The 24,692-nt window shown below is 34.1% G+C and overlaps 2 protein-coding genes across 2 annotated transcripts; both read left to right on the top strand.

Moving 5' to 3' along the window:
• The first annotated feature begins 14,013 nt into the window (after nucleotides 1-14,013).
• LOC115979187 (histone H2AX) lies at nucleotides 14,014-15,419 on the top strand. The gene is made up of 2 exons (XM_031101161.1): nucleotides 14,014-14,342; nucleotides 15,059-15,419. Exons 1-2 carry the CDS (start codon nucleotides 14,130-14,132, stop codon nucleotides 15,278-15,280), a joined length of 435 nt encoding a protein of 144 aa, XP_030957021.1. The 5' UTR covers nucleotides 14,014-14,129; the 3' UTR covers nucleotides 15,281-15,419.
• Nucleotides 15,420-19,068: 3,649 nt separating this feature from the next.
• On the top strand, nucleotides 19,069-24,453 carry LOC115979995. Its single transcript, XM_031102158.1, has 7 exons — nucleotides 19,069-19,320; nucleotides 20,232-20,450; nucleotides 20,700-20,786; nucleotides 21,062-21,208; nucleotides 23,784-23,810; nucleotides 23,947-24,042; nucleotides 24,161-24,453. The coding sequence occupies exons 1-7, from the start codon at nucleotides 19,099-19,101 to the stop codon at nucleotides 24,359-24,361; spliced, it is 999 nt and encodes a 332-aa protein (XP_030958018.1). The 5' UTR covers nucleotides 19,069-19,098; the 3' UTR covers nucleotides 24,362-24,453.
• Nucleotides 24,454-24,692: the final 239 nt, after the last annotated feature.

Genomic DNA, 24,692 nt, shown 5'->3' with positions numbered 1-24,692 from the left:
CCATTTTCCAAAGTGAGTAACTTCTATGGCAGGATTCCCCTCTGAGGTTACCCACATTGGAGATTGGTTCCCTTCTTGGACTTAAATCTGCCAAGGAGCCAAGTTTGTTCCTTTAGTAAACTAATCCTCTTTTCTTTTGTTATGGCTGATTAAGGACTAATGCTATTTTCTTGTTATTTATCTATTCTTTTCATAATCACATTATCATATTTCTCCTTTGTGGAACTGTTTAAGCATTATCGAATATTTTAGTTATCTGGCTGTGTTATGTATTTCCTGCTATAACGTTTTTTGTGATAGCATTTCCTGCCGTGGGCACGTGACACCCCCTAGGTTCCTGCTAGGGCTCTAACTTGCGCACAAGCTAGCCTAAGGTGAGTTTCAATTAGGCCAATCCCGACTCTCCTACACTAGAATCATAGAGCCACAGTACGGTAGGAGCGATCCACCCCAAGACGCAAAAAAGGCCCACCACACTTATTACATAACATAAACTAAAACTATTTTAAAAACTATTTTTCAGCTAACCAAAAAACAAAAAGCTAACAAATAAAACAAAACTATTAATATTTCTAATAGTAATATGAGAGGTCACATATGATACAGAGGTTTTCTGGTTGCTTTTCCCAGTCTGCTGAAAAGAAAATTAGAATAATATTTATGCTACATTTTGTTGCTGAGGAAAATGCAGGAAAGAAAAAGAGATGTCTTAACGGTCACTATATATCTTATATGGAAATTAGAAATATTCCACCGAACTGGTGGCATAGTTAAAGATTAAGCTTTAAGTTCCTGGAAACTTAACATTGAACATTTTCTTTGATAGGTAGATATAGAAAGTACACAAACTATATGGGATTAAGCTCGTTACATGACCCTCAACCACTTATTTAAGAGGGGAGGATATGCTATTTGGTCCAGAAGCCATTGATTAAATAAACAATGAATGTAATGTTCAGCCTGGCAAAAGAAGCGCAAAAACAACAAACATTTTGTTCCAAAACAAAGAGAAGCAAAATTAATAAATTATGTTCTTTTATTTCCACATTTTCCAACCAGCAAATGGGACTGCGGGTGATTTAGAAACCTCTTATAAACAAAGAACCAAATGGATTTCTAGAAGTTTAGGGAACCATCAGCCATTCTCGCTGCCCTATTCTACGACCTATCTCATGACAGCTCAAAGGTGATCAAAAGTTACTAATAACCCATACTATAAAATGTACAAGTTTATCAAGACCATGAGTGTGTCTATAGAAGACAAGTGCTTGGGCCTCAACTAGCAGCGGCAGGTATAGATAATTATGAACGCCATTCAGATGTCTCAATCTGTAATTTGATATCATTACTTTATGAGCTTAAAGTTGAGATCCTTTGCATTGAAGTTTGTGAGATGATGCAGATTAATTGTAAACTGAGGAGAATTAGTTGAATGAAACTCACAACTAAGTTGACTACAAATACGATAATTATGTAATAAGATTTAGCTTATTGCAGCTAGTACAAACTAGGAATTTGAAATTAGTGATAAAATTTGGGGAACTGTCCTGGTTAAATATTTTAACCAGTTTATGCAAGTCTTTCATACCCCAAACAATTTTATTTTTATTTTTATTTTAAGTACTTACAATATTCATACATATAGACATATTTGAAGTCTTAATTTCTTTCCATTCAATATAATTATCCCTACTATACAGGTCATCCTACACTAATAGTTCAACCCTCACCAAATTTATTATATCTCATAGGTGAAATGCTAGACAATTGTATACACTATGAATAGTTAAGTCTCTAACATATGGGGTAAAAACACACACACACACCTTTACAGCTCGAGCAATACGCATGTTAATCGATTTTTCATAGAGAACTTTCTGATAGGCTTTAATCATCGCCAAGCTGTCGTCAAGAAGCATACTCCCCAGCCTTAAAATAAAAAAAAAATAAAAAAAAAAAGCGAAAAATAAAAATAAAAAATTTTCAAATAAACATCCATATAGTATTAACAAACTATCTAATTTAAAAATATTAGTTATAGAATTATGAGTTAGCAATGTAGGCAAGTCCTAATTTTATTATGTTCAAGATTCTCATATAAATTCTTCTTCTTCTTTTTTTCACACCAAGAAAGATTCAAAAAATAAATAAATAAATATGCACGGTTTATTAGTACTGGTTGAGTGGTTTCTGATATATACTATTGGATATTATATTACTTGGTGTTAGAAAAAGTTGATAAAATTTTCAAAATATTTCATCCTCTTTTGTAGGAAGTAACGTCCGAACTTCACAGTCCTTTCTAAACTACTTGCTCTTGGCAATTGTCTATGGAAGTATCGTGCTTTACCGGAAGAAAGCAAACAAGGTTATTCCAATGGTTTTATACTTTTTTCACTTTTATTTTTATGTATTGAAAGCAAGGGTGAAACCAGGAATATTTGCTTGGGGAGCCAAGACTAAACTATTATTTTGAATCAATGTTCAAGTAAAAACTCAAAACACTAAAGAGCATTATATCTTTCTAAATCCTTTTGGGTATACAAAATTTTTTTAGTTTGCAATACACATGTATAAAAAATCTTCAGAAAAAGGGCTTAGCATCTTGACCTTAAAGTGGCAATGTGGCATTATGCTACAAGAGTAAAGCATTTGGCATCAAATTTATATCCTCTTAAATAATCGAACGACTAAACATACCAATATAACAAGAAATGTATTCATCAACGGATAATTGGCTTTTTAAATTTTTTTTTTTTTTTAAAAAAAAAACTAAAATCAGGACAAAATAATATATTTTTAATTTAAACATATATTTTTACCCAAATACCCTAAATAAAAACTAAAATGTTTGTTTTGGTGATGGACAAAATTAAAATTTTGGAAGTTATTAGAAGTGGCCCTCCAAAATTGCAGGCTATGTTACCTATCTTTTTTCTCATTTTTGCCCAATTTAGGTGGATAAGAAAAAATTGGGCCCAATAGATGCTCTCTCTTTCCTTTTTCTCTTATTTTATTTCCTATAATGCTAATCAAACAAGGGAAACTGTCATATCAGACAATTTTTTTTTTTTTTTTTTTTCTCTTCTCATCTTCCGTTTTCAAACAAACTGTAAATGTCTAAAGCCTATGCTATTGTGAGTCTCCTTCTAGAATAGTGTTTTAGTCACACCTAGTTAACTCGTTCCAGTCTTGCATTGGAATTTGGATTTAAGACAAAGAACGTGCCGCTACCACTCTCTACAATGAACATGCAGCTACTACATATAATCCTTGTTATTCTTTCTCTTAAAAAAACCTATTAGATTATATATGCACTTAGTGACACTGTGGTTGGGTTGACATAATTTATTTTTTCAACCATATCTCTGCACACTTTTGATGTGGTAGTCACTTTACAAGTATAAGTGTTTGTGAGATATGGAGGTAAGGGTCGAGGTTTAAGTCTCTATTGGAGGGAGTTTTACACATATATACTTAAATTAGGCTAAAATAAAATTTTTATCTTGTATAAAAAAAAAAAAATTCAACCGTTAATATGTTTTATTATTATTGATATATAGTATAATATATAGAGGAGTGCATTTAAAATAAGATTCCTTCCTTTATGTAAGACAAGATGAGAAAAGCAAAAGGCAGAAACCAATTAACACATTGACATCGGTTTCCGTCTTTCTCTTTTTCTATTTTTGGAAATATTCTATCTATAACATATTAAATTTTTCTTTGTGAATGTAGGTCATTTTAATTAACAGTTTTCTAAAAATTTAATATTTTTCAATCACACTCTATGCCACTCCAATAATTGTAAAGTGTTCAACAAAAAAATGAGTTGGCACAATTAATATTCTGGCGATGGAGTGGTGGCCAGCGTAAGTTTCATTGTCATTCGGTGAGCACTTAAGAAGGACAATATGCTGTTCAATTTTTGTTCCTTGCATGATATCGGTGGCTGATCATTCTTGCTTTTTCTTTTTAAATTTGAATTACAAATCGCTTTCATTATTTTGAACTTTTACAGTTAAATTTAGTGCTCCATGAACTATTTGACATGCATGATTCTAGCTTGGACTATCTAACTATTTCAGTCTACCCTAGCTAATAAGTTATATGATACAAAAAAATGATAAACAAGAACTAAACGAAGATCTTGAAATTAGAACTTATACATATATTATACGTGCATCAAATATTTGGAAAGAAGAAAGATATATAATAGTAATTCTATGGGCGTAAAAAAGTAATAAGAAATTAAAAAAATAATTGAAAGCATGAGACAACTACTCCCATGTGTTACAAAAATTTTTAGAAAAAAAAAAAAAAGTGTTAAGAGGTCCTTCTAATGGTTTATAAGTCTCATCATGTGTGTGATCTATGAAGTATGGCTATCTGGTCGAGAAAGGTTTTCTCATAACTATATAACTATACACCCTATGGAGAATGAGTGTGGCTTGTGTCTACTGAAAGTTTTCACTGGACACGTGTCCACTCTTTGACATGTGTCTGAATCCTGCAATATCCGATGAAAACTTTCACCGGACACAAGCTCTTCCCATGGAGAATAGCCGGATACATTTAACACGTAAAATGAGGGGATAATCATCTTTGACTTTATATGGTCTAAGTGATCGTCAATAGAATTGAAGGATATATATCTAGTAGGGTTTGAGCTAGCACGAATTTATATAAATATTGTAACTCATAAGCTCATAATAAGTTAATAATAATGATGCAATTTTCTGATTTCTCTCTCTAATCAACTTGGTTCCTTTGGCCTTTCTCAAAACAAAAAAAAAAAAAAAAAAAAAAAAAAAAAAGACTTGGTTTCTTTGGTTTACAATCCTATTTACAAGAGTGGACACAACGAAAAAAAAAACCAAAATAGCTTTTATTTTTTTTATACCGTGGATTGAGATATATGTGTGAGAGAGAAGTGAAAAGGTATTATATTTTTATGTGAAAAATCATAGTTGACCCTCAAGAGAATGCATCACAAGAGAAATGAGGGTGCCCTCATCATAGTGCCTTTTTTGTGTTTTGTTTTCTTGGTTGGCACTAGTTTTTAGAGATTTACGACCCGTTTGGTAACAGTATTTATACAACGAAAACTGTTGTTCAAACACCACAACATATATTTTTACATATTTTTTTATTCACACGTATTTCCACAAAATTTAATCAACATTACTAGAAATCTCTTACCAAACGAGCTCTTAACACTTACGTCATTCAAAAAAAAAAAAAAAAACTTACACCTGCGTCTGTAGCTTACAAAAAAACTGGCCTTTTTTCATTTAAGTTTCAAAATGTACGGAAATAATGTGTTTTTTAAAACTAAAAAAGTTTAATAAAAAATCAAAGATGCTGTTGTTTAAAAAAAAAGAAAAAAAAATTGCCAAGCATTAAGGGCCTATTTGGTAATATTGTTTTAATAACGTTGTTTGTATTTTTTAAAAATACGTGTGGGTGCTACTATTTAAAAAAGAGAAGAAAAAAAATTGCCAAGCATTTAAGGGCTTGTTTGATAATGTTATTATAATAATGTTGTTTATATTTTTTAAAAATACATGTAAGTAAGTAAAAATATATATAATATTATTTAAATACTGAAAATTGTTATTTTAAATAACCGTAACAAACGACCTAAATCTCTTTTACTCTCTCAATTTAATATGAAAGTTCAAACACAGCTAAAAGATAGGACTAGGAGTCTAGGTCAGGAGTAGCTTTATCTCTTCGGAAAAAAAAAAAAAAAAATCAAAGAAGCTGCTGTTTTAAAAAAAGAAAAAAATAGAAAAATTGCCAACCATTTAAATCTCTTTTACTTTCTCTCAATCTGAGTAATGACTTATAAATACTAATGCGTACTCTTGGTGCAATGGTCACTTTATAAGTATAAGTGTTTGTAGGATCGATGTGGGGGTTAAGGGTCGTGGTTCAAGTCTCTACGAGGGAGTTTCACACACATTATACACTTAGATTAGACTAGAGTAAAATTTCTATTTTGTATATATAAAAAAGTAATGACTTACAAATAAAGTTCGTAAATACTTTTTTTTTTAGGATTTGGCTTACTTCCAATATTTTTTTGACGGTAGGTCTCCTTTTATTTTAAATATACAATAGTAAGTGGTAGTGAATTTTAATCTCCACATTTTATTTAATCATTTTTCTTTTTCACCACGCTAACCTCCCAATGGCAAAGAGTGACATCTTTAGGTTCCTATAAATAAGAACCAATTTTGGCAATGACGACATTGTTTTATATTTGTTTTTGACTTCCTTTTCTATCTAAATATATTTTTTTTGTTAGAGTAGGGACCTCAATCTTATAAAAATCAAAACAAAAAATAAAGTGTGTCAGCAAATTCTTTCACTTTTTTTGGTCAGGGTTGTTTTAATTCAAATTCTTTGGACAATTCTTACATAGTTCTAGAGTAATGCTCTAGGCTCTCACAATGGGAGTGGTCTTCATGGTGGGTGCCACATTTAAGGTCCACCCCTTATATGAGAGCATGGAGCAATACTTCGAGACTATCTAAGTTTTTCATATAATTTTATTTATAATGAAAATGATATTTTATTAGTGACTGTAACTCTAATGATATTGAAAATGATATTTAGACTATCTAAATATAAAAAAGAAGTATAAAGGAGTGACTGTAACTCTACCACATATTCATATAATTTTATTTGTATTGAAAATGATTTAGGTTAGTGAGGATTATCCCACTGCATGTGTAGCCCAATGTGCATAAAACTTGAAAAAATGAAAAAAAAAATCATAGAACTTGGATCATGATGAACGTACGTACGTGACCACTTCTAGCTCCACCCAAAAAGAAGAAAGAAATAAGAAAGAAATAAGAGAGAGAGAGGGGAAGATGAGCTTGATCATGCATGCATGTGACCTGATTTGATTTTGGTATTAATTAAATATTAAAGATTAAATAATATCAAAGTTTTTCGATGCCTAGTCAAAAGCGAAAGTCAATAATAATTACATATATGAAACAGAACTGAAATAGAACGAAAGCAACATTCACCATCTGATCGATACTGTGACAACTAAGAATTCTTTCCTTAGAAAGAAAATATTTCGAAAAATCTTGGATTTGATTCATTCAAAATATTCCGAGATTTCCTTACATTGTTAAATCATGAATATGAGTTTGTTGATCTATCAAAAAAGACATGTATTTGGGAAGTAATTTTTAGGTACTTCCGGAGTATAGAGAATGGTGCTCCCTTCTCTTACATTCATGGTAGGGTCCACTCATTAAATTCACGGTAGGGTTCACCATGAATGTGAAAAGAGGAAACATCATTTCTCCGTGCTTCGAAAGTACCTAAGAAGTTTGATTACAAATTTGTTTCTTGATTGCTACAATATTTCTCTTTTGATTTCTCGATCCCCCTTTCTCATTGCCTCTTTCTCCTTTTATACTATTTTTCTCTTTCATTCTTACCCTCCATGTGTAGGCCAGATTGTTGGTGCTTTCATCCTTGTCCCATCAACACTTTCCTGAAGTCTTCATGTAGTAGATGTAAGGCTGAAAATTATTGTTCAAGTATCACTTCTACATTAATGCGGTCAGAGAGTTAGCCGCAGAGTATTTAATGCGGTGGTAACAGCTTTCTCCTTAGATATTTTAGGACACCCCTTTGTCCTTTGTTTCTACAATGCTTACCGGTGCCAACAGAACTTCCTGGAACATTCTCTCGAACGGTAGACCACCTTTACGAATCTCGGCTTGGGCTAACCAAGGAGGCATTCATCCTCGGCCCAGCCTCCTAGGCCATTATGGTCAAAGTTGACTTTTTCATTTATTAACATGGATTCCTTTAACAATGTTTACCCTCCTCAGATGACCCCTTATTCTCGGGTTGGGCCTCTAGTCCAATATAAATATAGATAATAAGCTCTTGGGCCCAATACCCCTGCAATTATTATTATTATAAAATAATTTGTAGTGCTATATTTATTTTTTCTTTTAAATTTTTGTAATTTAAAATTTTATCTTTTAAATTTTATTTCTTTCCATGCATGTCTTCCACATTTTTTTTTTCACGTGAATGCAACCTATCTTTTTTTTTTTTTTTTTTCCTTCTCTTTTTTCTCATCCACTCATTCTCGTCTTCCTTATCTTCTTATTTTTCCTTTACTTCACTTACCCATTCATTCTCTCCTTCCTTGACAAACAGACACACTGGTCTCCCTCTCGCTCTCTCTATGCCCTGAGATGAAGAGCATCACTGCAGCACCAAGCCACCAACATAAGCTCCACCATGCCATAGTTACAGACCTAAGCTTTCACTCTCACCCATAAACCCCACCATATGACATCCTAAACCAAATCCACAAATCAAGCCTCATCCTTTACAACTCCATTCTTACCTTCCATCTTCAATGATCTCATTCATTACAACGCCAATTCCAATTCCTCACTCCGCTAGTGAGTCTCTTTTTTTGACTATATTTTTTGTTAGATATTAGGGTAAAATTGGGATTAAAAAAAAGCTAAGGGTAAAATAGGAACAATCTACAAAATATTCAACGGTAACATGGAAAGCAACTCTGCGTTTTGGAATTGCACCTCAGATGGTCCAATACCGAAGTTGCGTTTAAGCTATGTTTACGTTTTTTTGGCTGGTCTTATGACACTGTTTATGGTCAAAGCACAAAAACATGTGAATATGTTCATAAAGTGTTTTTCCTTTAAAAAAATATTGGCGTAACTGCACTTTTAGTTTCAATATTTTGGCTTTTTTTCATTTTGGTCCCTACATTTTAATTTTATCACTTTTAGTCCATAAACCAATTAACGCGTGCTATTTTCGTCATTTCCATCAGTCAACCAAGGAAAATAGCTGAGGTGGCAGTCGGAGGAATTAAAATATTATAAAAAATGTCACATCAGCATCTAATTTTTTTAATAATTTGTTAATTTTAACTAAATAAAAAAAGAAAAAATAGGATTAAAAACAATAAAATCAAATGCCTATGAACACAAGAGCACAAACCCAAAAAATCAAACCCAAGAACACGAATTCAAAATTAAACCCATTGAATCAGCTTCCTTTCCCACTTAAAATCAAATCAATAATGCAATAAAATTTAAGAAGAGAACAAAGACTAATGCTGAAAGACCAATGCTGAACGACCCATGCTAAAAACCCATCAGTTTTTCTTGTTCTTCCCAAAAGATTCATACCCAAAATCATAAAATCAAAGAAAACCCATAAATCTCAAACACTTAAAAAACCCAAAAACTCAAACAAAACCTAGTTTATTTCAAAGATATTATAAAAAGGAAAGTTTATTATATTATATATTAATCTCATCTAATCTTCCAATGTCAACGTCACTGAACTCACTCTCTCCCTTCAATCTTCATCCGTCCCTTTTACAAAGGTCAACGGGGTGTTCACTACTACTTGCGAATTGCGATCCCATCTCAGATGTGGTGGTACAAAGATTATTATGACCCTTGTTCACAATTACAACACAGCAGAAGCAATAGTAGTAGTTGATCCAGACCTAGAAAACCCAGATCTACCTAGAAAACCACCACCACAAACCCACCAACCACACCATCGCCGACCACCACCACATCATAACCCAGCAACCCAAATCAGCCAAAAGTCACGAACCCAGCCAAAACTAGATTCACGGCGGCTCACGGCCTGACCCACCAAGCCCACGATAGCCCACTGCTGCTGCATGTCCTTAACCCACGATTCACAGCCACCAAACCCGACCCACCACCAACATCAAGAGTAGGGGCCATTAAAGACGAAGGAATCGACCTCAGATCTGCCCAGAATGACTTGAACAATCGCCGATCCACTCGTCAACGATGGAAGTACCATTAAAGCACTCGATGGAGAGACCGTCTGAGAAAAAAAAAAAAAAAGAGAAAGCCAAGAGAGGTGTTTGACTCGAGAGGGAGAGGGAGAGAGAGATCTAGGAAAATGAAAAATGAGTTTGGCACTGTGTCTGAGTTTAGTGTTTATTGATGATTTTGTGTTTGGTTTACAAGAAAAATTGAGAAAATTACTACAAGTTTTTTTTTTTCAATCTTTAAATCTTAATTCAGGTGAATTTTGATTTTTAATTCTGTTTTGATTTTTTTTTTATTTAGTTAAAATTAATAAATTAATTTTTTAAATTTATATGCTGATGTGTCATGGCTGATGTGGCATTTTTATAATATTTTAATTCCTCCGGCTGCCACATAAGCTATTTCTATCGGTTTATTGACGAAAATGACGAAAATAACACGTGTTAATTGGTTTAGAGATTAAAAATGGTAAAATTAAAATGTAGGGACCAAATTGAAAAAAAAAAGCCAAAATGTAGGGACTAAAAGTGCATTTACATCATAAATATTTTGCTATAGTGTTTTCAGTAATAAGTTTTCAGTTTTTAGCAAATAAGCGGTCTCCAAACAGACCCCAAATCTCACTTTTTGGTGGTCTGCGTTTTGAGAAAGTGCGATTTGGAAATCTTACCAAACGCCTTAAATTGAAAAATATCCCATTTTGAAATCGCAAATTGCTTTTTTTTTCCTCAAAACGCTGAACCAAACGAGCACATAATTGCTTTATCAGCTATCATTCATAGTAATTTTGGCAATGGTAAGCGAATGGGCTTTTTGTAGTTATCACCGAGAGAAAATGAGTGAAAGTTGCAGCTACCATAGTTATCAGTTGCTGGATTTCACTAGGGGTAGCTTGATTTGATGAAGAACCTGAAGCTATTCTAGACTTCTAGCATTTTTTATCATGGGCCCAACATGCATGGCCCATTAGGACCTGCTAGGATGTAGCAGTAGTGCCATGTTTCAGTTCAGCCATTCTTTTCGTTTGATTCATCTCTGCCTGTTAGGTCTCTTCTGCCCCCACCAAAAAAATAAATACATTACAAATCAAATTGAAAGAAGCTCTTAAGCTGACAAATCATGGCATTGTTCAGTTACATTCGAATCACAGGAGAAGAGGTTTTTTTTTTTTTTTTTTTTTTTTTTTTTTTTTTTGAGCAAAAGGAAAAGAGGGATTTAAAAGTAAAAAGAACTCCTCACTGTATAACCTTTATTTTAAAGGCTAAGCTAAGACACCAAGATCAAGCCTAAAAAATATTCTCATTAGTCCATTACAAGGGTGGAGATGGGTGTTCTAAGCTTTGCTAAAACGGTTCCCATTTCCTATGCATGAGACACCTCGAAAATTTCATAAATTGATCTTGTGCTAGATTGAATTTGGGACTTTTGAATTTGGGACTTTTGAATTTTCATCATGTCTTAAGATCAGTGAATCCACCATCCAATTACCTCTATGGGATATTCACTATTACTATTGAAAGAAAGAAAGAAAAGAAAAGAAAAGAAAAAAAAACTAACATTGTTTAAGGGAAGATATAGATCAAACTCGCGAAACGGGATTTGAGGTGTACAAATAAGGTTTGAAGCCCATTGGCAATATCATGTCATTTATGTGGCATTCAGTACGGTGGAATCCACATTACTCCTAACATCCAGATTCCTAGGAATGTGATACCTTGCAATCTGGATGCCTAGGAATATAACTATTCTATACTTGGTTTAATTGGGAATCTAATAAGATTCCTAGGAATATGAGATTATAATGTTCAGTTTATTCTTAGGAATTTTAACTGAATTATTTATTTTTTCCATTCTATCCTTAGATTTGTAAATCCAATATAAGTCTTAAAAAAAAAAATTCTTCTTCTAAATAAATAATGAAAAACAAAATATAAACTATAAATTATGACAAATTCATTAAAATTATAGTTTAAGGGTCTATTTGGGATCCGCTTATTTTTTTGAAACTAAAATTTTTTTGCTGAAAGTACTGTAAATAAAGGTAAAACTTAACTGAAATAGTACAATGAGATCCATAAATAGTACCAAAAGGTGCAGTGGGACTTATGAATAGTAGCGAAAATAAACTGAATAATAAAATAAGTTGGCAAAAATAATCTTGCCAAACGAACACTAAAAGAAGAAAAGATGAATATATTAATAGAGTTGTCTATCCTGTTTATGTTGTTTTGGCGGGAAAAAATAAAGACAAAGGAAAATATATTGATGATTTGTTTTATATTTTATCTCAATTACTTAAATGATAAGAAAAAATGGTTGAAATTGTCAATTTATAAAAAAAATACAATTTCCTTTAAACTTGGGAATCTAGATACCCGCTTGTTTTAAAGGGAACCACATTCCAACCAAAATGGGATTAAAGGGGGAATCCAGATTCCCCTAGCATTGATTTCTTAGTGTGATTTGCAACCAAATATGAAAATCTTTAAATATTCTTAAGAATCTTATAACATTACTCTGTACCAAATGTCACATTTAGGCTTTTGTTCTTTTTAGAAGTGTATCTTTCTTTCTTTTACTACAATTTGAAACTGAAGACAAATCCCAAGTGGTAAAAAAGTATTTATAAGATACCATTCACGAGTGTGTTTGGAAAGTGATGAAACCCACCTTTATTTGAGTTTTTATCTTATTTTTATTTTTGATACTATTCAATATTCATAGATTCTATTGTACTTTTTGATATTATTCATAAATTCTACAGTACTATTCAGCTAATTTTTAGCTTTTTTCTATCGTACTTTTAGTAAAATATTTTCAGTTTCAGCTAAATAAGCTATTCTTAAGCAGACAATAATTGGTATTTTAATACTTAGGGAGTTTGAGAGTTTTTTTTTTTTCTCCCTTCTTGGGAGTCCATTGAATTTAGGGTTTTGAGTAGTGGGCCTCAGATTGACATCTATGTTTCTGTTTGTTTTAAGCTGTAACGAAGCCCACTCCCAAGGCCCTATGGAATCTGTTTAGATTTCCATTTATCTTAGAGATGGAAATGAAATTATCCGAAGGAACTCATCTCATCCTGGGCTGGAGCTTGGATCCTCGTTTAGTGTGGCAACCTACTGCGTTATGGGCTTTATTGATGATATATCCAGTAATTTTGTGGTACAACTTTGGGCCATATTTTTCATGGCCAATTTGCTTGAGATAAAAAGAGTCTTCATAGAATTAAAGACACCAGGTCCATACCCAGAAAGTACCATCACATAATAATATAATCTCAATAAATAAAAGGTTGAAATAAAAGATAAAAAATAGGAAAAAGAAGAAAAGAAACTCAAATTTTAATTAAGTTTAAAAATAAAAGTATTGGCAATTTGGCAGTCGACCATCCATTTAATGTCACATTTGTGACTATATAAAAAAAAAAAAAAAAACCAAATCAATGTCACATTTGAAAGAAATAGATTGTAATCATTGTATAATGAATAGTAAATAACTTTACACTTTATTTGTCTTATATTTATTGGTATTTATTTATGTGGTACTGTATACACAAAAAGATATCATAATATTTTCATGACACTCTTATTTTCAATTTTCATAACACTCTTATTTTCAATTTTCATAAGTCTCAATCTAATATTTTATTATTTAATTTAATTTAATTTGATTTATGAGAAATTGACATTTTAGCAATTATGAAAGTATTTTGATAATTTGTTGTGTCTATAGAATAACTTTATTTAATTTTAATTTTATTTTATATAAACAGCTCTATTTAAATTGATTTATAAAAAATTTCAATATATTTGATTGATTAATCTAAAATCGTATTTACTCTAAAGTTGTGTAAAGGGTAATTATCCTCTTAAACAATAGCTTTGCTGAAGTACCAACCTTTTTTTTTTAACTTTGTATCGATCTTGTCATGAATTAACTTGTTAAATTACGTCGCCGTTTTGGTACAAACCTCACTGAGGGACAGATTAAAAAATTTTGAAAACCCGCGCAAACCAAAAATAATTAAAAAAGAAAAGAAAAGAAAAAAAAGACACCCACTTTGCCGCGAATCTTGCCACGCTGGCGATCCGCGTGAACCACCTATCCACCAATAAGCTCAAACCTTGCCCACCTATATATTCTCCAACCACAAAACACAACCAAACCAAAGAGAGAGAAAGAAAAACAAAGAAAGAAAGCAAAGCAACACACATACTGTGAATCGAGAGAGAGAGAGAGAGTTAGGGTTTTCATTTATAGAGAGAGAAAGATACAGAGAGAGATATGAGTTCAACGGGCGGAGCTGGAGGAGGTTCGACCAAGGGAGGAAGAGGAAAGCCGAAGGCCTCGAAGTCGGTTTCGAGGTCGCAGAAGGCCGGGCTTCAGTTCCCAGTTGGTAGGATCGCTAGGTTTCTCAAGGCCGGAAAGTACGCCGAGCGTGTCGGTGCCGGTGCTCCGGTTTATCTCTCCGCCGTGCTCGAATATCTCGCTGCTGAGGTAACTGAACATTTTGGCTTTTTTTGGTGTTTTGTGGGATGGGAATTTTTGATTTTGGGGGTTTGGGTTTTTCGTTATTTGGGTATGGTTTTGATTGGTGGAATGAAATTAGGGTTTTTTTTTTTTTTTTTTAAAATGATAAATTTGGTGTGTTTTGATTTGATGAATGTTGTTTGAATTTTCATTTTCAAAATTAGGGTTTTGTGTTTTGAAATGTTGGGTTAATTGGGTTTTGATTTTTTGGACGGAAATGGGTATTTTTTGGGTTTGATTGTTTTTGCGTAGTTGATTTTTGAGATCAAAGTTTTCAAATCGGGGGGGTTTTGGTTGAAACTAGGGATTTAGTTTTTCTGGGTTTTTCGTTGGATGGTCTTGATTTCTTAAGACTGAAATTGGGGGATTTTTTGCGTTTTGTTTCATGGATTCATTTATTAATTTAGGGTTTCTTTTCTTGAATTGGAAGTGTTGTCTTGATTAATTGGATTCAATTCAATAAATTTTCAAAGCTTTTATGAAATTTTGAAATGATTGGGGACATGAGGTATTTGGGTTTTCTGAAGTGAAATCAACCTTTTTTGGCTTTATATCAATTTCCTTTTTCACAAAAAATTGGTTTGGATAATTCATTTCAATCTCCTTTTATTACCAAAATATTTGTCTCATTTTTTACGGGTTTGGATTATTAATGTGGTTTTGATTTTGGCGTGTGTATTCAGGTACTGGAGCTTGCTGGGAATGCAGCAAGGGACAACAAGAAGAATAGAATTGTGCCAAGGCACATCCAGCTTGCAGTGAGGAACGACGAGGAGCTGAGCAAGCTTCTGGGCTCTGTAACTATTGCCAATGGAGGAGTGTTGCCGAATATCCACCAGACCCTTCTGCCTAAGAAGGTTGGCAAAGGAAAAGGCGACATTGGATCAGCTTCACAGGAGTTCTAGAATTCTAGTGCCTTCATATAGATAGGGGTTGTTTTAGTAGTTTGTAACATATATGTGTTTTTCTGTTTTTGTACTTGTGCCAACTGAATTTTCATGCTATGTTTCTTGTTAATGAAATGAATATTATTGCTTCTACATACTTGTCTGATGTGCTTTCTTATATTTGTCTTTTTTTTAATGAGATTAAATTGAAGGGTGAGATTTTGTATGATGGTATTTATGTGATAGAATGGTTTTGTTGGGGAATTTGCTGTTGGGTTTCTCCACAAAGTTATATTGCCTCTTAAGATGGTTCTGTTGTACTTTGGCATTCTTCGCAATGCACTACCATGTTTCCTCATATGCTTGTTGTGTGTAATTGTGTTTCAGATTAAGTGAAAGAGCCTGCTTTTTTAGGTTTATTGTGTAAATGCGTGTGTGATGACATCTTCATATTGGGTTCATTTGACTAAAATTGCTTGCGAATGTGCCTGTGGCCATGGATAACCTTATTTGTTTCGGAGCTGGTGGGTGAGGTGGTTTAAGTTGCAGCTATGAGTCTATGAGGGAGCAAGGTAGATAAAGGCAATCGTATTTTATGCATTGTGATTGTTTGACTAATGATGCATTGTGATTTTGATTGCTGAGTCGTTTGGCTTAGATTCTTTTTGCATAAACAGTGCTTAAGATGACACAGCTTAGTTTTCAAAAACTACACTTGTCTTGTGTATAAATTATAAAGTAGGAATAGATATATCTGGTAAAGAATTCTCTGCGACCATTATGCTTACAAGGGCCTTAAGGCAAAAATGACTTCAAATCACTTACAACTGGAAATCTGCCATGACTAGAAGCTTGTCCTCTGGGCAGTTCACTTCCAAGTTCAGTACTACAAACTAGAAACTAGAAACCCCTCTTAAACCAGAACATCTTCTGCTGGGCCATTTAAGTTGACAACCCTCCATGGTTCAATTAATCCGAATACCGGTAGGGATAGATAGAGCTACCAAATTAATGAAAACTATGCAAGCTATGCCTTGCATTTCTCAAAATGCAGTCTATCTCATTAACCTCATCAACAAAATTACAAAATGACTTGCGTTTTAGTTGTGGTTCCATTTTGCATTTTCATTCCCAAACTTTCCACTACTAATTTGCATGCTTTTGCAATTCGCGATAGCTACCTACCACATTAGAATACATTTTTGTTATTTTCACAACTCTTAAGTTCTTTACTTAGGTATTGGACTTGATGCAATTACAATCAATGGTTGAGATTGATAGTTGTAAAACACATTTTTCAATCTTAACCATTGATTAAAAAAAGCTAAAGAAAAGTAAAAAGTAAAAGTTTAAAAAGTGAAATATGAAAAAATTTTGTGAGAGAGGAAGGCACGGTAGGCACCCAGTGCAATACTAATCCCTTTATATCATTCTCTGCACAAGTGATATTAGCGAGAAAGAATGACAGTTGGCAAGAAGATTTGTGGATTCAACTTTTGGATGGTTCCCAGGCCTAATAATAACAAGGGATCATGGGCCTTCAAGGGTGGGTGGTTGATTGTTGGTTGGACTAGGTTTGGCTCACCGCAACCAATCTATACACAAGACATGAATCCCACAATACACACATATATATATGTATGTATGTATAATGTACTATATTGGTTGAGTGAATAATTAAGGAATAACAAATAAAGTACAAAGCAAAGAGAGTGACAAAGATCCTCCAAATAGAGTGGTATTCATATTTTATTATATTGAGTGTTTAAGTACATGGGGTCCTGCTCTGTTGGGATGTTCCATAAGGCTTAATAAAGTTCAAAAATTACAGACTTGAATAGCATCGTTTGGGCCGTCAAGACTTGTGAAGTTTGAATCCCTTTGAATCCAAGTGACTCCTCAAGCATTTTCTCTAGGATCTCTTACAATGCCACACTCTTCCCAATCTACCTCAAGTGAAAGCTCAAGACTCTTTTTTGGTGTTTCTTTGTGTCTTGAGTGCTTATATCTGAATGAATACCCTTAGCTTGGGTTTCACCCCTTTTATAGTGCTATTTGAAGGTTCTTCAAAATCAACAATCCATCCCTTTGGTGCTTTGGGTACCAAAACCAATGTTCTATCTGAAGCAATGGTGGTTGGTCATTTCCCCTTTCTTTTCTTACTCCACTCTCCTAGGGACTGATAGCTAAAAGCCCACCTGCTGACTTTCCTCTTGTAGGAGATCCTTTCTGAGTAAATCCAAATTCTCTTTTAAGGTCAAAACTTCTTGTTCTTCGTCTAGGGCCTTAAAAGGGACACCTTAAAGTTTTGATGTCTTGATGTTGACTTCTCACAATTTGTTTCTTTCCCTAAAATGGAGCAAATTCCTTCTTGCTGGTGGTGTAGCCGAAAAGGCTCCTGGCCATCTTCCTTCTTGGTTCACCTTTTGCCTTGCCCAAGGTCCTAGGTTTCTTCAATAGGTGTTGGCCTCGAAATTACCATCTGTCTCTATCACTCTCTTTTAAGTTGTGGGGAACTGATGTTGATAGGACCTTCTTCGTCCTTTGTGCTCCTTTTTTAAGTGAGCGTGCTACATCCTGAGCTATCCACATCCTAGTTGGCGTCCTCCAGCTCTCCTTGGGGACCTGCTCTCTAAGGCTGGCGGATCTTGTGCAACCTGGCCCCAGATCCTACTTGTTCCTTTGGGCTTTCTTAGGTATCATGGCTTCCATACACCCTTGGGCCAAGCCTCCTTCATCCCTCTTTATCCAAGGCCCAAGACTTATTTTCTTCTTCTTCTAGGCCAGGCTCCTCCTTTTTCATCTTAAGGGGCCAAGCCTTCTTCCTTTTTTTCATTTCCTTGGGCTGGGTCTTTCTTGCTTTTATGGGCTTGACTCCTTGTGATATTTTGGACCTCAACAAGATTCATTTTACCGTAATTTCTTTCACATTGATTGTATTCTCTTTTGTATCAATGTAAAATCCAATTGATCTACCGTTGTTATTGTCTCTTGCTTGTGATGATTGATGATACAAGTGTCAAGTGTACAACACTGAGCAAAACCAAATGCTAACTGAATTTTATGGAAATGGATACCTCCTATTTATTTTTCCATTTATACGTTTAGTGGAATGTTGAGGCATAAAATATGTAAGGAACCAGACTTGATCCGATCCCATATTTAAGAGACAAATTGAATTAACCTTAAATTTAAGGGGCTAAAATTAAACAAAAATGCAAGTAAGATATGGATAAAAAGCAATAAATGGATGAAAAATTGATAGAATCACAAAGTTGTTAAATTTAAAAAATTTGAAGGACCAAAATTAAACATATCCCAAATTTGAAGGACTAAAAATATAATTTACTTATATTTAATGGTGTCAATTTTGTCTTTCTACTGTTAATTGTGTCAATTTTATTTTTCTATATTAATTATGTCAAATTTGTCTCACAATTTTAAAAAATGATTCACCCTTTATGAATATAATTTATTTGATTTAAAAGTTGAAAAAGACCATTCACTTAATTTTGAAAGTTAAGGGACGAAATTAAGAACGGAGCGAATTGGATTTAAAAATTGGAGGGAATTGACATGATTTAAAGTATTGGGACAAAATTGAAATGATACTGATTGCATAGTCACTAAATGATAGTTTGGCAAAATTTAAAAAGGCAAAAGAAAAGAAAAAAAACATATATCAAAACTTATACCCTACGTCAATATTTATTTTTTTTTTATTTTATATATATTTATTATAATGATAATTATCCTTGTGTGTGGTTGAGAATGGGTGCAAACCAAAGAGTTAAAACAGGTTGGGTCATGGAATTTACTTTCTGGGCTTTCTTTGAATGGGTACTGTGGCCAATTATGCAAGCTTGTCATGTCGCCTGCAGCTAAAACTTCCCGCTTCAAGAATCACATGCTCGTCTGAGGTTGTTGTCTCGCGTGGACAAGTTTTGGAGCAAGTGGATAAGGAACTTGCCAAGGGTGATGACAAGGCAGCACTCTCACTTGTTAAGCATTCACAAGGGAAGCCCGGTGGGCTTCAGTGTTTTGGTGCTGCTAGGCAGGTTTGTGACTCACTCTCCTTTTGGTTTCTTTCCTTGCATGTATATCAACTATTGGTTTAGTTCATGTTGGTGTTGTTTTGGTTGGATTGTTGGAGGTTGTGGTGGCAATTGAAAATTTGAAGTTAGTGCTATGACTATATTTTAATGGTAATCATCTTGTTGCAATATAGAAATGAAAAAATTGTTTTGGGTCATATTTAAGACTAAGGATTAAGGAATGAATGGTCTGCCAATTTGGGTTCAGTCTAGTTGCACTTCACCTGGTTACTTTTTGCTACATGGTAGTCTATGAAGCATGTTATATATGAACAATTCTTGGTCCAGGTGGAAGAGGATCTACATTTTGATTAGGATTGTTTGTTGGCTTTGGAAAATTTCAATTGGGGGGTTGTTAATTGCTTGTGTTTGCTAACTGGAGCAGATTACCATGTAGGATGAGTGGCATTGTACGATGCTGATTTTATTTGTTAAAAAAATAAGGTAAACCAAATTGGTCCTAGAAATCATCAAAAGTCCAAAGATGTAGTTTATGGTTATGATTTAAAAACTGAACTGAAATTGCTGCTTAGAACCTATTTATGGAACATCAATATAGTAGTCAATGTTACTTTTGGAGGGTGGTTTGTTTTATGGTATTTATGTTGCGCAATGCTATTGCAAGCATGATTGTCAAGTTTCATGTTTCTACATATAGTTGGTAGATCTCTTGCTCGATGTTTGCCAGTTTAGTGTTGTTAGAAATGGTTTCTTCATTATACCTTTTATATTGGTAAGTTTATCATACATGCAGACAGTGTGTTTTGAACTCATAACTGTACCCTCCATTAATTCTTGTGGGGGAGGGAGGAGGTGTTGTTTGAGCTAGAGCTTGTTGTATAGTTTCTTCATTATAAAAGGGATCCATGATGCAGGTGCCCCAAAGACTCTATACCTTGGATGAGTTGAAGCTGAATCAAATAGAAACTTCGTCTCTTTTATCACCAGTGGATGCAACACTTGGTTCAATAGAAAGAAACCTGCAACTTGCTGCTGTTTTAGGAGGGCTTGCCTCATGGAATGTGCTTAGGTTGAGCTCACAACAAATTCTATATTTGTCCCTTGGATTGCTGTTTCTGTGGACTTTGGACTCGGTGATTCCCTTATACTTCTCTCTCTCTCTCTCTGCTCATTGAAAAACTCTGATCTGAACTGAGAACCTGTTTCATTCTAAAATTATGTGTCTTTTTGCGATGAATATATATTAAAAACTATGTTGTTATTCCTGGGTGTACTTAAATTTCAATGTCTGGCTCGCGTTTGGTATATTGCTGACTCACATGCTAAATTTCATTCTAATTCTCTTCGCCATATGAGTATCTCACTGAATTGATTGTTTATAGGTCTCCTTTAATGGAGGTGTTGGTAGCTTGGTTATTGACACAATTGGTCATACATTTAGTCAGAAGTACCACAACAGGGTTATTCAAGTAAGATACATCTCTCTCTCTCTCTATCTCTATATGTATGTGTGTGTGTGTGTTTCGTTTGTCTGTCGCTGTGTTTAGGCATTAGGTGAATAGTTATCCAATAGTGCTATGTTGAGATCATTCTGCAACGGCATGGTGATGAAATGCCACATTCTTGTTTCAAATGTCACTATATGTTCAGGGATGTCTCCTCCTGTATATGTACCATTATTACCTATCTTTTGCATCTCAAATAAATGAGCATGAAGTAACCACCATATGGAACTTCTTTGCAGCATGAAGCTGGCCATTTCTTAATTGCTTACTTAGTGGGTATTCTTCCAAAGGGATACACATTATCTAGTTTGGAAGCTTTGAAGAAGGAAGGATCTCTAAATGTTCAAGCAGGGACTGCTTTTGTGGATTTTGAATTTCTTGAAGAAGTAGGTTGTTTTCTTTTATCTGCTTTTACTTTAGAAATTTCCTTCTCTCATTGTTCTATTTTTCTACCTCAATGCTTTTTCTGTTTCTATTAAATTTATTTATTTCTCTCTTTTTTGTTTTTTAAACGGGAGTTGTGGGGAGGGGGGTTGGATTGGGGTTACTGGTACTCCATGTTCCTTGGAAAGCTTGCTACTTAATGGTGCCATGACTCTTCTGCTTTACCTAGGACCACTTGTAATGAATTGAAATGATTTTGCAGCAGAGCTTAAGCCTCTACTGTGTCTTGTCACAAGTGAAATTTCCAAAGCCCTTTTTTTTAATTAGCCAAAGCGAGTTACAATAACAGGACACACAATAGATCAGTACCAGCTACAAGGAAACCAAAACTACACAAATGCTAAAATGAGCAGTTTCAACTTAGGCACATAAAATCCATTTCTGCAACAGGTCATCAGCTTCTTTAAGAACCTTTTTATTAACCAACCTAAACCACACTCCTTTGAGTCACCTGGTTGTTCTCCAAATGTCCTCCATAACAGGCTGTAGTGGCCATGCAGAAATTAAAGCTTTCTGTCATAATTTAATCACTTAAGCGTTGGCTAACAGGACAACTACTTCTGTATCCTTTTTAACAGCCTGTAGTGCTTCTCTAACAGCCAGACATATAACAAAGCTAAATCTCCCCATCTATTGCACTTGGGCCTTCAATCTGCTGCCAGAAGAATTTCTTTCCACCCCACATGTTCAGTGACACCTTCCTTTGCTTTTTTTTTTTTTTTTTTTGGTAGTAAAAAGTCAGAGTAGATGCCTGTTGTTTGCCCCAAGCCTCTCTGCAAGTAGACATTAACCTTTTATTAAATGCCAAAACAGCTTCAGCTCCAATTTACATACCTTCAGAAACTGCTATGTTCTTGAAATGACACAAGGCCCACAAGTTTCCTGCAAAAATGAAGGGAAAATAAGATATTCCTCAATGCAGTCAAGGCTTTCATTTATCCATTTTTGTACAGAAGGGTGTGGGATACATTCAGTCCTAATTGTGACTCTGATGCAAACCATATAGCTCTTTCAAGGGGACATGAAATAAGAATGTGATCTAGAATTTCATCATCACCACCATAGAAAGGACAGTAAACATCAGAGACTATATTCCTTAGCACTAGAGAAGTGATAAATTCTTGCACAGTTATGTAAGTCAATGGAATGCTCAATATTTTCTTAGCACTAGAGAAATGAGATATTCTCTTTATAAGCTCCTTTTTCCAACTGTTGCTTGACTGATCAATCAGGTCGGCTGCAGTATGGATATCAGGTAAGTACTTCAAGACATTTTCTTCCATCACCCTAGTCTATCGTAAGCCTTATTCATATCAATCTCAAAAGGCTTGTATCCAAGTCTTACCTCTCTTAGTTTTCCTAATCTTCTCCAACAGCTCATGAGCCCAAATGAAATTATCAGAAATGTAGTCTGCCTTTAATGATAGCATTTTGGAATATGTGACGAGAATCCAAGAGAGATTTTTAATTCTATTCACCAGAACCTTAGAGATAATTTTATAAACCATATTGCAGATTTTAATTGGCCTGAAATTTTTTACTGTCTCTGGGATACTAACTTTAGGAACAAGAATAACGCTTTTATTCAATTCTTTCATCAAATAACCATCATCAAGGAAGGATAATACTGCAATAGTGACAGAATTACCCGTGATCAGAATTTCTGAGAAAACAAGGCAGGAATCCCATCAGTATTGATGCTTTCCAAGGTCCCATCTGTTTTAGAGCTTCAATTACCTCCTCAACTGTCAATTCTCACTCCTGCTGCTCCTGCTCACCTATTAAGCTTGGAATGTCAATACACTGCAATTACTCCAAGAACTCTTGCTCATTTTTATTATCTCTCCTGTCATAAGATCTGTTAAAGTACCTCACGAATTTGTTCTGAATCATGAAAGGGTCTTCCAACCATTCCCTTTCGCATACGTTATTATACTGGTAACTCTTCTCTTCCTATACCTGCCCACTGCGCCACCCCCCCCCCTCCCCCCTCCCCATTAGCTTTACATCTGGCCTTTTGTGCGCATTTTTTGTGGCTCCCTTTCAGCACCCCCCCTCCTTGACATGCCCTTAGGGCCTTACACAATTGGTGAGACCTAAATGTAAAAAGTCTGACAGATAATGAACAGATAAAGAAGAAAAAAAAAATTCAAGTTAATAAATCCTGGCTTTTTGCTAACGAAATAGAACAGGCACTTTGGGCTAGCTCTGATCCACTTATTTAACGCATTGGAATTGGTGATGCTTAGATTTAATATACTATGGCTAAAAACTAGCAGCTTAATCTTTGAAAAGTAAAGTGATCTGTGGAGAAGTTATTTTGAAGAAGTTTTATTCAATGGGAGTTTAATTAGTTCTGATTAGCATGGTGAAATCTGTTATATAGACATTGCTATATTGTCAAAAGAAAAACACTTAGTTTCTTACTTATTGAGTTGAACATATTAGTTTTTGGTTTATTACATTGTTGCCATTGCCTCTGATTATTAGTTTGTTACCTCCTTCCATGTCATGCAGGTTAACACAGGAAAAGTATCAGCTACAGTATGTCACAGACTTTTCACTTTTAAATTTGCTGCTTCTTAAGTCTTTAACATATTGCATTTTATGCTGCTATTGAAACTATGAAGTCCCTTTATTTTGAAAAAGAGGTACCTGACCCTGGGAACTTGTCTTTTAGACACTGAACAGATTCTCATGTATAGCTCTGGCTGGTGTAGCAACGGAGTATCTCTTATATGGAGTTGCTGAGGGAGGCCTTGCCGACATAAATAAGGTTTATAATAATTTACATGCTAATAGTTCTGCCATGACAAGATTTTGTTTGTAAAGAGAGGAAGAAGTATGCAACTATCCATGTTACTAACTGAACTTCTCTGTCAATCATGGAATAGTTGGACATGCTACTTCAAAGTTTGGGCTTCACACAGAAAAAAGCAGACTCTCAAGTCAGATGGTCTGTGCTGAATACTGTCTTACTTTTGCGGCGCCACAAATTAGCACGAGCTAAACTTGCAGAGGCCATGTCCATGGGAAAATCTGTAGGAGCTTGCCTTGGCATTATAGAAGATACCATAGACATTTCAGACATCTAATTGACTTGATCCCCACTAACATGTAACAATAATACTTTAAACTGAATTTAAGAGAAATAACTTGAAAATATATATATTTTTATTTATCCAAATTGAACCCCTAAACAACACTAAGCAATTCCTCATGAATATTATGTGTATGGAAAAATTTAATTGCTTTTTCATTATTTTGTGGTATTACTTCCAGTCTTCAAAAAAATTATATGAGATCTTAAACCGCCTTTTATCAATTCATTGTATAATTTCTTTGAAAGGTGAGATCAAGAATGTCCTAGTGATGTGTGTATTGTTTTTGTCTTTTTGTAAATTTCAAAATATATTTGTTAATTAT

Source organism: Quercus lobata, chromosome 3 (assembly GCF_001633185.2).
Source record: "Quercus lobata isolate SW786 chromosome 3, ValleyOak3.0 Primary Assembly, whole genome shotgun sequence".
Lineage (NCBI taxonomy): Eukaryota > Viridiplantae > Streptophyta > Magnoliopsida > Fagales > Fagaceae > Quercus > Quercus lobata.
Note: the sequence above shows the minus strand (reverse complement) of the source record. Positions and strands in the feature narration are given on the sequence as shown.